This window comes from Fulvia fulva, chromosome 12 (genome assembly GCF_020509005.1).
Source record: "Fulvia fulva chromosome 12, complete sequence".
Taxonomy (NCBI): domain Eukaryota; kingdom Fungi; phylum Ascomycota; class Dothideomycetes; order Mycosphaerellales; family Mycosphaerellaceae; genus Fulvia; species Fulvia fulva.
The window spans coordinates 2,226,579-2,241,269 of record NC_063023.1 but is presented as its reverse complement, the minus strand read 5'-3'; the positions used below and the strand labels follow the sequence as shown (position 1 = coordinate 2,241,269).

At 53.0% G+C, this 14,691-nt stretch overlaps 3 protein-coding genes across 3 annotated transcripts; all 3 read left to right on the top strand.

The window, feature by feature from the left end:
• Positions 1 to 539: 539 nt before the first annotated feature.
• Positions 540 to 7,168, top strand: CLAFUR5_13961 (Non-reducing polyketide synthase pkbA; the record flags this gene model as incomplete). Its single annotated transcript, XM_047913109.1, has 2 exons — positions 540 to 1,148; positions 1,199 to 7,168. 2 exons carry the CDS (start codon positions 540 to 542, stop codon positions 7,166 to 7,168), a joined length of 6,579 nt encoding a protein of 2,192 aa, XP_047768596.1.
• A 2,116-nt stretch (positions 7,169 to 9,284) lies between these two features.
• CLAFUR5_13960 (Transcriptional regulator) lies at positions 9,285 to 9,881 on the top strand (the record flags this gene model as incomplete). Its single annotated transcript, XM_047913108.1, has 3 exons — positions 9,285 to 9,372; positions 9,431 to 9,605; positions 9,659 to 9,881. The coding sequence occupies 3 exons, from the start codon at positions 9,285 to 9,287 to the stop codon at positions 9,879 to 9,881; spliced, it is 486 nt and encodes a 161-aa protein (XP_047768597.1).
• A 2,109-nt stretch (positions 9,882 to 11,990) lies between these two features.
• Positions 11,991 to 14,203, top strand: CLAFUR5_13959 (Patulin synthase; the record flags this gene model as incomplete). The annotated part of the gene is made up of 3 exons (XM_047913107.1): positions 11,991 to 12,493; positions 12,558 to 14,086; positions 14,142 to 14,203. The coding sequence occupies 3 exons, from the start codon at positions 11,991 to 11,993 to the stop codon at positions 14,201 to 14,203; spliced, it is 2,094 nt and encodes a 697-aa protein (XP_047768926.1).
• Between the last annotated feature and the right edge of the window lie 488 nt (positions 14,204 to 14,691).

Genomic DNA, 14,691 nt, shown 5'->3' with positions numbered 1-14,691 from the left:
GCTCGATGCCTTGTAGGACGGCTTGTCTGGGTTTCGAATGTTTCAACAAGCGATTCGCTGGTCGGTTTGCAGCATGTTGGAATCTGCTTTCTGTCGAGATGTGCCATTGACACCTCTGTCGACGTTCGTTCTCCATCTTCAGCTCGGCGACCGGCCGGCCAATGTCTTCGCGGGTCCGCTGGTCATCTACAGTATCACAAATCATAGCCAAGTTGGTCACCCGTGCCATCTTTACGGCTGCGCGACTCCTCGGAGTGATGTATTGAGGCTTGGCTGTGGACCTTACATCTGGGCTGGTCTGGTCAGTATGCTACAATGCATCTCTCAGCTTGTGATACCCACCTCGTGGACCCGAGCACAGCGCAAACGGACAGCCTCAGCCCTACGGCGCTACAGCATGGCGGTGAACGCATTGGAGCAGAGTGGTGGTATAGACTGGAAAGAAGAAGCTTTGCGGTCCAAAGTATCAACCAGCAGAAACAGAGACTTCACCAACTTCAACAAACGTGCAATACCTCAACGGCACTACCAGCCACACGATGGACAAACCAAGCATGCTGGCCTTCGGGCCTCAAGAGCCATGCCCAAACACCTCCACCATGCAGCGGCTTCGCCATGTCTTGCAAGACGACCCAGCCCTCCTCGATATGCAGCAATGTATCCAGGATCTGCCAGTCTCCTGGAATGTCCTCGTCGAGCAAGACGAGCGCTTAGGAGCCTTACCTGGCGCTGCCAATGTAGCTGCTCTCAAGTCGTGGCTCCTGGACAGCAACAGCCACGAGAAGGCAGACGCTACTGCAAACCAGATCACTATGCCTCTGACCGTAATCATGCATTTGGTTCAGTATCGCCAGTACCTACAGCAGTTCTCGCAGACAACATACTCCTCGATCATGCAGAATGTTACTCATGGTGGCGTGCAGGGCTTCTGCACCGGGCTTATCAGTGCACACGCTGTCGCAACCATGAAGTCTGCAAAAGACTTTGGCGCTTGTAGCTCTTCAGCCATCAGGCTGGCGTTGTGTATTGGTGCTCACGTTGATCTCGAATCGCTCAAGAATGGCCAGCAGGTCGTGTCTGCCATTGTACGGTGGTCGGGCGATGATGGTGGCAAGCAGGTCGAGGCCACTCTAGCACGCTACACCGATGTAAGTCAGCCGACTTGTTTGGGGGAGTGCAGCTTCTGACAGCATCGCAGGCATACATCTCCGTGGTCTCTGATGTGTCTTCTGTCACAGTGACTGCCAACACCTCTGATATGGCCGCTATCACAACAACACTTGCCGGATGCGGCATGTCTGTCAAAATGTTAGCTCTGACCGGCAGCTACCATAGCTCGAGGAATGAGCACATCGCAGCTCAGGTCCGATCCTCCATGGGGTTAGATGGCAACTGTTATTCACTGCCTGGACTTCTTGCTCCGGTCCGCTCAAACAGCACCGGCGACGTTCTCCCGGAGTCAAATGCTATCGGCTGCATCATCGAAGACATTCTTTGCAAGCGATCAGACTGGTACAACAATATGTCGAGGGCTGTGGAACCGATCTCATCATGGCCCGAGGCCCGTACCACTATAGTCGCTTTCGGAACTGTTGAGTATATGCCGTCGTTCATCAAGTCAAGCTTCATGGTCGCACCTCGACGTTTTTTGAAGGAAGAGGGTTCATTCTCTTCGCCGATCACTGCCGCCGGCGAAGACACTCTGCATTATCCTGATCATGCTGTCGCTGTCGTGGGACTCGCGTGCCGCTTCCCGGGCGCAGATAATCTCGACCAATTCTGGGATTTGCTCGAGTCTGGCAGATCGATGCACGAGCGTATGCCAGCTGATAGATTCAAAACTTCCGACCTTCGAAGATCGCACGACGGTGCTCCCTTCTGGGGCAACTTTCTGAAAGAAGTCGATGCATTCGATCACCAGTTCTTCAAAAAGTCTAGTCGGGAAGCTGCATCAATGGATCCACAGCAAAGACTTCTATTGCAATGTGCCTATACTGCTATGGAGTCCGCTGGTCACTTTGGCCCCTGGCCAGAACAGAGGGCCCGAGATGTCGGTGTCTACATCGGAGCCTGCTCGAACGACTACAATGACAACGTCGCTTCGCACAACCCGACTGCATACTCAACGTTGGGCACACTGAAAGCTTTCCTGACTGGTCGTATCAGTCACTACTTCGACTGGACTGGACCATCAATTGTATACGACACAGCTTGCTCTTCATCTGCGGTTGCTATCGATGCAACATGCAAGGCCATCGCTTCAGGCGAATGCAGTCAGGCTCTGGCTGGCGGCGTCTCTTTGTACACCTCACCGAACTTCTACCAGAACTTAGACGCGGCTTCTTTCCTAAGCCAAACAGGTCCGTGCAAGCCCTTCGATGCCAGTGCCGATGGCTATTGCCGAGGCGAGGGTGTTGGGCTGGTGGTACTCAAGAGCCTCAAGAGCGCTCTGGCAGATGGTGACGATATCCGCTGTGTCATTGCAAGCACTGGCGTCAACCAGAACAGAAACTGCACCGGCATTACTGTTCCACACGGTGGCTCACAAGCTGAGCTGTACCAGAAAGTCGTGTCGAAGAGCGGATTTGATGCTTCAGAGGTGTCCTATGTGGAAGCTCACGGTACCGGTACGCCAGTCGGCGATCCGATCGAGTTTGAAAGCATCACATCGGTCTTCGCAAAGCACGGCTCATCAAGGCAGTCGGCACTATCCATCGCCTCTGTCAAAGGCAGCATTGGGCACTTGGAGGCCGCGGCAGGAGTGGCATCGCTGATCAAGGTCTGTTTGATGTTTCAGCATGCGAATGTTCCACCACAAGCGAATTTCTCCGATACCAACCCGAAGCTCGCCAACGGTATCTCTACACAGGTCAACATACCGACCACTATTCGCCCATGGACCGCGCCACGTAAGATTGCTTGCATCAACAACTACGGAGCGGCTGGCAGCAATGCAGCTATGATCGTGGCTCAAGCACCCGTTCAGACTTCTTCCACAAAGCTGCACAGATTACCTCATGGTGTCTCGTATCCTATTGTCATTTCTGGCGATGGTGTAGATGCGCTACAAGCGAATTGCCAGGCGATCAAGACCTTCGCAGGCCGTCACCAAGACCGGACTCAAGCATCCTTCATTCCAAGTCTCGCCAACGCATTGGGAAGCTCACAGAATCGTGCACTATCACACCAGGTCGTTGCAGTTCTACCAGCGTCGGGCGACATTGAGCCAGCGCTATCGAAGGCCCTCGCTGCACCGATTCAAAGCCAGCAGTCAAAGCCCGTTGTTCTATGTTTTGGTGGGCAGGTGAAGAGCTGTATTGGCCTGGATCGAGGCATGTTTGAGTCTTGCCTTCTTCTACAATCACACTTGCGGCAATGCGACGATATCGTTCGTGGACTGGGCCACCCGAGCCTGTTTCCGAGCATCTTCCAAACAGAGCCAATCGAGGACATCGTACAGCTGCACGCTATGCTATTTGCACTGCAGTACTCGTCCGCCAAAGCATGGTTGAACTGCGGTCTACAGGTAGATGCAGTCATTGGGCACAGTTTTGGGCAGCTGACTGCTCTCACTGTCGCAGGCGGCCTCAGCCTCGGAGATGGCATCACTCTTGTTTGCGGTCGTGCGCGCCTGATCAAGGAGCTATGGGGCCCCAATTCCGGAGACATGATTGCGATCGAGGCATCTGCCCAGAGTGTCCAGAAGCTCGTCGCTGCGGTGGAAGCCGAAGGCGCGACGCTGGAGATCGCGTGCTACAACGGACGTTCAAGTCACGTTGTTGTTGGCACAGCTTCGTCTATTGATGCCTTGGAAGCGAAGCTGCCCGGCACCGGCTTCAAGTGCAGGCGTCTTCCGGTCACACATGGATTTCACTCGGTCTTCACGGAGCCACTTCTGCCCCAGCTCCGAGAGCTAGCAGCCACTGTCAGCTTTCGTACGCCATCTATACCATTGGAGACCTGCACAAAGGATGTCAGCTGGACGAACGCTACTCCTAGTCTGATCGCACAGCACACTAGAGAACCAGTGTTCTTTGTCAACGCTGTCGAAAGACTTTCACGTCGCCTAGGACCATGCACCTGGGTCGAAGCGAGCACAGGAGCGTCAGCTCCAGCCATGGTCAAGAGGGCTTTGGGAGACTCCTCGAGTCATACTTTCATCCATGTACCGCTCGGATCTGACAGCGCTTTGAGCCTACTCTCTACGGCTACAGCTGACCTCTCGCGGCAAAATCACTCTGTACGTTTCTGGCTGACCCATCCCATTCAAAGACCTGCCTACATGACCCTCAATCTTCCCGGACATCAATTCCGTGGCACGAAGCACTGGCTTGAATGGAAGGACAGCGCTACCACAGCACCTATCACAAGGCAGTCCGAATTCCCTGCGGCCCAACAAAAGCACGAGTTGTTGACGTTCCAGCGCAAAGACCAGTCCACGGCGACCTTCACTATTGATCCAATTAGTGAAGAGTTCAAGATACTCGTGGAAGGGCACGCAGTGCTTGGGCAGCCTCTCTGTCCCGCTCCGCTCTACACTGCACTGGCGCTGCAGGCCGTCAGCATACTTGCTGCACGAATTGACAACCAAGCCCCAGAAGTACAAGACCTTCGGATCAACTCGCCACTCGGACTAGACACGTCTCGCGAGATCAAGCTGATCGTAGGCAATATCGACAAAACAGACAGATGGCCCTTCACTGTGCAAAGCTCGGCAGGGATTGGCAACACCCGCTCTCATGCTCAAGGCGTCCTTACCTTTTCAGCTTCGCAAGGAAGTCTCGGGTCAAAACTGGCGACCTTTGAACGGCTTACTGGTTTCAACAGGATACAAGCGTTGTTGGAACAACCGGAAGCTGAGGTTCTGAAAGGACGTACCACAGTCTACAAGGCATTCTCCAAAGCCGTCACCTATGCTGCTTACTACAAGGGTGTGCAAGCTGTCTACAGTCATCAACAAGACGCTTGCGGCCTCATTACTGTTCCGAAGGACGAAGACCGCATCAAGAACCCCAAGCTTGGCATACCTGTGCTTGTCGACAACTTCTTCCAGATTGCAGGACTCCACATCAACATTCTTAGTGAATTGCCTGACCATCAGATCTTCGTGTGCACCCAGACGGAGCGTTTGATCTACGGTGCCGGTCTGTGTGCGTCGCCGGGCTCAAAGTTTGCAGTCTACGCCACCGCTTCACGTACAGATAAGGAAGCCATCTATGACATCGTGGTTTTTGATGCCGTCACGAGATCTGCTGTGTTCGTGGCTGTGGGAGCACACTTTCACCGAGTGGCAGTAGCTGGGCTGCGCAAGGCGCTTGAGGGCGTCAATCAGGTCGCACCACAGATCGCGCCTGGCAACGCCGTGGAGCAGAACGACAGCTCACTTTGCCCAGAGTCACTCGACCAGCCAGTATTGACGGCATTGCAGACGTCCTCTCCAGCTCCACCGGCCACACGTAGGTCATCGGTGCCGTCGGTGCTCGTGCAGCCAGCCGTGCCTAGCGTGAACTTCTTTTCAAAGGTCAGCAGTCTCTTGAACAAAGTGTCTGACATACCTGTGGCGTCTATACGACCAGAGTCCTCGCTTGATGATCTTGGTATTGACTCTTTGATGGTCATGGAAGTTCAGTCGGAAGTTCAATCGCAGTTCAACATCAACATTCCCACGAATGACTGGCCTTCTCTTGACACCCCCGGCAGATTGGCAGAGTACCTATCTCAGCAGATTCCAGGCGCTACTCCGGTGACCGTTAACATAAGATCTCCTGCAGTTGACCAGGACTCGTCCGATAAGACGTCTGAAAACGGCTCTGTCACTTCATCGAGCGAGATTGACTCTAGCTATCCTGGGACTGGAGCCACCACACCCGGAGTCTTTGAGACTAACGAGCCAGAAGAGTTAGTCACTCCCCCCAAATCTACAGCCTCTATTGGCTCTCGCGCTCAGCGCTCGTTCCTGGAAGTGCAAGGCACGTACGATTCGTTCGCTGCGCAAGAAGGTTTCAGCGGGTTCTGGTCAAAGGTCTATCCGACTCAAAAACGCCTCACACTAGCTTACGTGGTAGAGGCCTTCGCACAGCTCGGCTGTAATCTCTCAAGTATCGTGTCTGGGCAAGTCCTTCCTACCATCACATACCTTCCCGAGCACGCGAGCTTGGTCCAGCAGCTATACAAAATACTGGAAGACGCTGACCTCATCTCCAAAAAGCATGGCATATTCTGCAGATCGGAGGTCTCAATGGATCCAACGCCAGCATCGGAGATCCTGGACCATATCATTGCGGCCTTTCCACGGCTCACAGACGAACATAGGCTCCTGGCAGTCACTGGCTCCCGTCTTGGTGACTGTCTAGCTGGGAAGGCCGATCCGCTGCGTCCACTCTTTATGGACAAGCAGAATAAGAATCTCCTAGAGAATGTCTACACCAACGGACCGATGTACAAGGCTATTACTCGTCTGCTCGGTGTTTATCTGCTGTCAACATTCTCGCAATCAGATGTCACTCAACCTATCCGCATCCTTGAGATAGGCGGCGGAACAGGAGGCACTACGAAACACATCATAAGTCTGCTGGAATCTCAAGGCCTCGACTTCGAGTATATCTTCAGCGATCTTTCCCGCGGCTTGGTCACTAATGCGGAAAAGAAGTTCGCCTCTCACCAAAACATGAGATTCATCACCATGGACGTCGAGAGCCCACCTTCAACCGAGCACCTGGCGAAGTACGACTTGATCTTGTCAACAAACTGCATCCATGCCACCAAAGATCTGAAGCGGACAGGCCAGCATATGCAGCAAATGCTCAAGCCAGGGGGGTTCGTGTGTCTTGTGGAGTTCACACGAAACATCTTCTGGTTTGATCTAGTCTTTGGGCTGCTAGATGGCTGGTGGCTCTTCGAAGATGGCCGCGAGCACGTTCTAGCTGACGAGCAATTCTGGGACCGGAGCTTGCGTACTGCAGGGTTTGGGGAAGTGAAGTGGACTGGTGGAGACTCTGAGGAGTCGCAAACACTGCGAATCATCACCGCGTTCAAGTCCAGCTCAATGTCAGCGATTCCAGCTCCAGTACGCGCAACTACAACCCAACACCGTGCGGTGGAAGCAAGCTGGCGATATCGATCTCATGGCAGACATTTACCTCCCGAGGGAATGCAGCAATGCTGGTGAAAGTCGTGCAGTGGGTGAGTCTAGCTCCGACACATGAAAGGGCCGTCGCTAATCAGCTGTCTCCAGCGTTGATGCTTCACGGCGGTGGACACGTTCTGCATACGCGACGCCATATCAATCTCAGGCACGTTGCACAGCTTTTGGACCTAGGTATCTTGCCTGTCAGCGTCGACTACAGACTGTGTCCAGAGGTGAACCTTCGCGAAGGACCGATGACCGATGCGTGCGAAGCAGTGCAATGGGCTCGAGAGGTTCTCCCGTTCCTTTTGGCACATTTAAGGGGCATCTCTATCGACCCAAAGCGAGTCGTCGTCATCGGCTACTCGACTGGTGGCCACCTAGCTCTCACGACTGCCTTCACGACACTAGAGAAGGGCTTGCGACCTCCGACTGCAGTCATTGGCTTCTACTGTCCCACCGACTACTCCTCCGACTGGTGGCGATCGCCAATCTACCCACAGTTGGCTCAGCAGCCAAGCTCTACAGACTTTGATTTGTTAGAGGGCGTACATGACACTCCGGTGAGTACCGAACTTTATGGACCGCGTAGCTTAACGTATGCTGACATGAGCTTACGCAGATCGCCGGCTATAGTCCTGCCGTGAATCGCAACATGGCCGCTCTGGCCATGTCCATGGAGGACGAACGCTGGCGTTTCGTGCTGCACATGAACTGGCATGCACAGACACTCCCAGTCTTGGTCAACGGCCTGCCTTCCAAAGCAAAGCTGGCACACAGTGGACTCAGGTCGGAGGACATCCTCGCCATGCAGATGCCTGACAAGGAGGCGATAGCATCAATCAGCCCATACACGCAGATCAATCGTGGGAACTACGCGACTCCCACATATCTTCTCAACGGAACGGCTGATGATCTGATACCTTGGCAGCAAAGTCAAGCGACCACCGATGCTTTGCGAAGCCAAGGCGTGGAAGCTCAAGTCGAGATCATTCAAGGTGCAGAGCACCTCTTCGACACGTTTTCAGGCAGGTGGAGTGCTGAGGTTACACGAGCTTTTGGGTGGTTGGTCGAGCAATGCAGCTAGTAGTATAGTCCGCATAGCCGGTAGTCTGGCCCGTTATAGATTGCATTGCCCAGATCATGGTCGTACCGACATCCTTGTGGCGATGCTGTGTAACCTCGAAGCCACAACAGCGGTATGACTTCAGCCAGATATCATCGAGTTCCAATCAATACTATACCACCATTCATGTTCTGCACCACTCGAAGATCTGCTTGCGCTGTTCCTTCTCGGATCCTGACAAGGCGTCTCAGCTGCTGCACAGTACGGTGAGTCGTCCGGCAATATGGTGACACGAAGGTGACTCCGTACGAGCTCTCTCAGCTCTGTTGGGCCTTTGCAGACAGCTGCCGAAACTGTAGCAACCAAATCCCCTATTGAGTTGGCGCCGAACAAGACCGGGTCAGCGCGAAGCTGATGGCTGCGCTGTTATCCGCTACGCCCAATTTACAGGCAGACCGGAATCCTGCAGATAGTTCTCAGCAATTGGGGCTGAGCTCTTGTGTGCAAATGATTTCAACCACTCCAGTGCTATGGCGTAATCTGTGGGTCTACAGTCTTTCGTAGTATCGGCTGCTCTTGCCCTTGTCAGTTGCTCAAATGGCATGGTGGCAGCGCTCTAGATCCTAATACCAACAATTCTATGTTTGTGTAAGTTCTTGGCAGTGGGCTGAGCGTGAGCAGTGCTTCAAAGAGAGAGCAGTGCACGCCTATGGTCACAAAGGCCATGACCTGCAATCTGAAGTTTGAGGCCTAAGCTTTCACACTGAGTATAGCAAACCTTTTCAGAACGTGACCGCAATTGTGGTGTTACCACGAAGCAGAGTACAAGAGATCCATACCGTCAATCTAGTGACATTCAGCCCTACGCAGCGGTGAGTGACATCTATACAGACTTTCGAATATAGAGTCACTGCTGACCCGAGATATAGGAGAGTACATTTAACTTCGACTTGAACCTGCAGAAGTGAACTGCTAGGGTCTCGTTAAGTGCTACAGCTGTGAATACCAGTGCCGACCTGGTCGTCACAGGGATTTCCCGAGAATACCCGTAGCACCACACCCGAGCAGGTTGAAAAGCTGCGCTAAGAAGCCATGAACGACCAACAAACTGAGCCAAGACAGCGACGGGCGTGGACAGCGGGAGAAGACTCCACTTTGTATCACGAGGTGAGACGTACTGGTAAGTACAATGTCTCAGTCGCGGCATCGATAGATCCCTGACGCAACCATCATTGCAGGCATCTACCAGGGGACCTCGAACGATTGGAATGCTGTTGCAGCGAAACTTCCAAGAAGAACAAACAAAGATTGTCGCAAACGATGGCTGAAGATTTGCAAGCTGGTCAACAAGGGCACGTGGAGTACAGAAGAGGACGAGCGACTGCTAGAGGCTGTCGAAGAACATGGCCAAAGGTAAGTGCACCTAAAGCATTGACATCTAGTGCAATGCTGATGGCAGTATCCAGCTGGATCCAGGTCGCCCAGATGGTGGAGACGCGACATGCGGACCAATGCGCAAAGAGGTGGCACACGGTTCTTTGCCAGAGCGGCATGGAATTCACTCACGCGTGGAATAGCCAGAACGACGAGTATTTACTACACGCCGTTGAGCTGTACGGCCGTAAATGGAGGCTCATTGCAGAGCAGTATTTCCAAGGTAGATCTGCTGCAGATGTGCGAAACCGTTGAGCGGATTGAATCCGACGGTGATATACCAAAGACTAACAAGAGATCAGACACATCGCCTTGGCAGGCAAACCCGCGCAAGAACTGTCGACAGAAGCGGAGTCATCAACGCCGTCAGTTGATTTCTCCAGCCTGGACATTGAGTCGTTCCTTGAGGTCGATGACGATCCCCAGAATTCGCAAGCCAGACCTCACAGCTGCCTCTAGTGAACAGCGCCATCCAGGACTTGGCTTCCCTGAACCCACAACTCCGGGAGTCGTATACAACCCTCATGTTGACGAACGTGCAGCCTACCACGCTCAGCGAAGTCATGAATATCTTAATGCGGGATCGGGTAAAAGTCAGCATGAGTCTCAACGGTACCTGATGCCTCAGGGCGGACAGGTACAGTGTACACATAGAAGACAGCCCGGTCTGTAGATACAGTCGTATGCAACAGCCCGCGACATTTATCGATCACTGCGCCACATGAAGCATCCAGACGTTGGACTCAGGCTTTCACACAGTCCTCAAAGTACGTCGGTCGCCTCTTCGGAGCAAGATGCGCGATCGCTGCAAGTCTCGGGTCAGATGCTGCCCATCTCTCAATCCCCATTCATTAGTGGATTGACGTCAGAATGGGCCAAGGGTCGAAGCATTCAATGGTCTCGAACAGACAGCAGAATAAGCTGGACCTTCGTTGTGCATTGAAGCGGACCCGCGTTCCCCAGACCGCAAGCGTAGGCGGCTTTGCTAAGCCCAGGGCTGTTCATGCTTGATTCACAGCGAGATCGCTTTTCGAAGCTCAGCTGAAGGGATACGACTGGCTACGCCCTGGATGGTCGGCTGTTCCGGATCCGTGCTGTCGTGGTGTGACGAGCTGAGTGTATCAGAAAGGCATCACTTGCGCCTCGCCTCAGCCCTGTGAATTGTCATTAGCCACTTCCAAACTTCACCAACGCGAGATCTTGTACGGCTAAGTCTGATAATCTTTCCGTGGACGTAGTAGGTCCGTAGTCGATCCTGTTGGCAGTGCGCGACATCATTTGAGTCAGACTAACAGCGCTACTTCCGTCCGTCGAAGGGCCAGCGGGAGTCACGACTGATATGTCTCATATTCTAGGGCCTCCAAAGAATAGCAAGACGATGCGCGTATGATATTGTCATTTGATGTCGATGGTCATATTGAGGATGTTGAGGTGTGAAGAAGATGGGAAAAGCACTGGCGTGATCTTCCCGTCTCGGCTGCGGGCCGTTTGGCTTGGCGTTCACGACTTCCACGTTCGCGCTGAAGAGGTCCTCTTGGTATTCTAACTTTCAAAAACCGTAAGACAGCAACAGGGGTGGGATTCTATATAGAATCCGAGAGATCCTACGCCGGATCCGCTAAAGTGTAGAAACTACTCCCGTAGTAAAAGCCAAAATCGCTACTGCTAATACGCCTGCTTTGTAAAGACGGCTCTCGCGCAAGTATAAGGTAATATATCTTACTAGATCTTAAGTACTATAGCTATATAACCTATCGCGACTCTATTCCGTAAGTCTTAAGCTCTTCCAACTCGTTCTCGCTGTTTAGAACTCGCAAGAGTAGTCTAGATCTCGAGTCTTACCCCGGTCGCTGTCTCACGGTTTTTGAAAGTAAGAATAACCTCAACCTCGTACATTATGATTTTGGAAATCGTTACTTCGCCCGACGAGTCAGCCCTACGAATCTCTTACCCAGATCGTACCTCCCTGTGCATCACTAGCCACATGGCATCGCATGGTCTCTAAATTTAGCCACTCCATTGCCAACATGATCCTGCTCATAGCCTAGCATACGAAGACACCCAATTGTGACTCTCGGACTCGCTGTGATAGCCCCTGCCACAGTGTCAAAGCTCTGTATGTGGCTGTGTTGAGCCTCGTTCTTCACTAATATCGGCTGTCTGGCGACGACCAGCTGGCACAGTCTAGGCGATGACTGGCCGTCGGGAAAGCATGAGACCATGCGCCTAGCTGAGCCTCTATCCCACTGTCTCGAAATGGATATGGCCGGCTAACGACTGAGCCCGTGTAGGAGTCAGAACCAACATAGGCAGATGGTCTGATATGGCATCGTGGGCTCGTGGGGCTCCCTTCATGAGCCTTGAATGGGAATCAAGCCGAGCGATATGGCCGTCGGGTCGAGGGAAGAAAGGTATATGAGTCTGTCGTCCTTCGCGATAGGAGACACAATTCATCACAGCAACGTTTTTCTTCACACTCAGCAACTGCATCTTCATCGCATCTCAACATCCCACACAACAGAGAATCAACATCATCGAAGCATTTCCTACACCTCTCTGCATCGGCATTACATCCCGAGACGGTACACAATGGGATCCTCGCGTTGGGTTGCACCTCTACTTGGGTTTCTTGGTCATTCAGCAGCAACAAATTTGATCGAGGACAGCAATGGTCCCCGACTGACAGGGTCATCGTTTGGCATAGCCCGTAATGCCACCTTTGATTATGTCGTCGTGGGCGGAGGTAACGCCGGCTTGACTATCGCAGCTCGACTCGCTCAGAACGCCTCTGTGGCTGTCATTGAAGCAGGCAGTTTCTACGAACTCGAGAATGGTAACCTTACAGACATCCCGGCCTTTGACAATATGTGAGAGCGCTCTTGCCTGTTACCCATCTCTTCCGATAATCAAGCTGACAAGTAGGATCTGTAGGTGGTCAGGCAAAGATCCCAAAGACACGAACAGAATCGATTGGGGCTTTGTCACAACTCCCCAAAAAGAACTTTTCAACGAAAAGGCTCACTACGCTCGCGGCAAGACCCTTGGTGGGTGCACAGCACGGAACTACATGGCCTACCAACGCGGCACACATGGCTCGCACCAGGTCTGGGTCGATCGAGTTGGCGATGACAGCTACACCTTCGACAACATGTTACCCTTCTACGAGAAGAGTTTGAACTTTACGCCACCTGCCAACGACGTTCGCGCGGCGAACTCGACTCCAGAGTACGATCTTTCGAATCTCGGTAATGGACAAGGCCCGCTGAAAGCAACGTTTGCAAACTATGCCAACCCCATGTCGAGTTGGGTACAGCGTGGCCTGGAGCAAGTCGGTCTAGGCAGACAACAAGGCTTCACTAGTGGTGTTCTGAACGGGTCTTCGTACGCCATCTCGAACATTGACCACTCTACTGGCATTCGCGAGACATCGGAATCCAGCTTTCTGCAGTGGGCCATACGAAACTCGAACATCCAGGTGTATCAATCGACAATGGCCAAGAAAATTATCTTCGATTCGGAGCGAAGGGCCACGGGTGTAGACTGTGACTCAGCAGGTTACGAATACACCCTCACCGCCCGTAGAGAGGTCATCGTGTCTGCAGGCGCTTTCCAATCGCCTCAGCTGCTCATGGTCTCTGGCATCGGCCCAGCTTCCCAGCTTCGCAGAAATAGCATCAACGTGATCGCTGATCGACGCGGAGTTGGTCAGAACATGTGGGATCATGTCTATGCTGGACCAAGCTATCGAGTGAACACTCTCACAGGCTCTGCTCTGGGTGACCCTGCTCGAATGCAAGCAGCAGTAGAAGAATTCCTGGAGCACCAAGCCGGCCCACTATCTAATCCTGGAGGTGATCTTCTCGCTTTCGAGAAGCTCCCTGCAGAATCTCGCAGAAGCTTGTCACCCGCAGCACAAAGGGCACTACAAGCTTTCCCAGAAGACTGGCCTGAAGTCGAATACCTTGCTGTCAATGGTTATCTCGGATACCAGCAGAACTATCAACGCGACAAACCGACCGATGGGTTCAACTACTTCACTGTGGCCGTCGCACTGGTCGCTCCCATGTCTCGCGGCACGATTGGCATCAGCTCTGCCAATATGGCCGACCCACCGATCATCAACCCGAACTGGCTGTCTCACCCTGCGGATCGGGAAGTCATGCTTGCTGGCTACAAGAGAGTGAGGGATATGTGGCAGACTCAGGCTCTGAGCGAAGTGCGAATCGGCCAGGAGGCCTTCCCAGGACCAAATGTCACCAGCGACGCTGAGATAATGGACCTGATTCGTCGCTCGATTGCACCGGTGTTCCATCCCACCGGTACTTGCTCAATGGGTCGCAGAAACGATAGAGATGCCGTTGTTGACACGCAAGCGAGGGTCTTTGGTGTTCAGGGTCTCAGAGTGGTCGACGCCTCCGTTTTGCCAATTCTGCCTCCGGGACATCCAGTGGCCACTATCTGTAAGTCTTCACTGCCATGTCGTAGACCACGAGCTCCCTGCTAATCTGTTCACAGATGCGTTGGCGGAGAAGATTGCATCTGACATTCTTGCTGGCCAATCACCATCTCATACATGACAAGCACACTCCTAGTCGGATTGTTCGGTGGCTTCTTCCTTCCTCGGCCTTCTGGATCTCTTACACTCGGCATCACGAATGGGCAGGGTCCTTCCCCTAACATCGCCCATCGCACAGCATGGTCAGGCGTTCAGCATTAGCATGGTCAAGCGTTCAGCGTTAGCATGGTCAGGCGTTCAGCATCAGCATGGTCAGGCGTTGTTGCATTTGCATTATAGAGATGGTTCATATATACCTGCACGGCAACGTGTCAAACTGTTATAGAAGATGGCGATCAGGTCAGTCCTGACATGGCGTAACGGCTTACAGCTACTTGCTCAGGTCAAGCCATCACGGGTAAAATGTCTCCAGCTCGATAAAAGGATTCCGTGAGCAGGTACACGGAAAGAACAAAAAATCAGCACACACTCGATCTGTACTACTCCAGATGCAAGTCAGGTCCCAGACATATCGCGGTACAAACTTGGCGGGCCCGAGTTCTCTCGTCT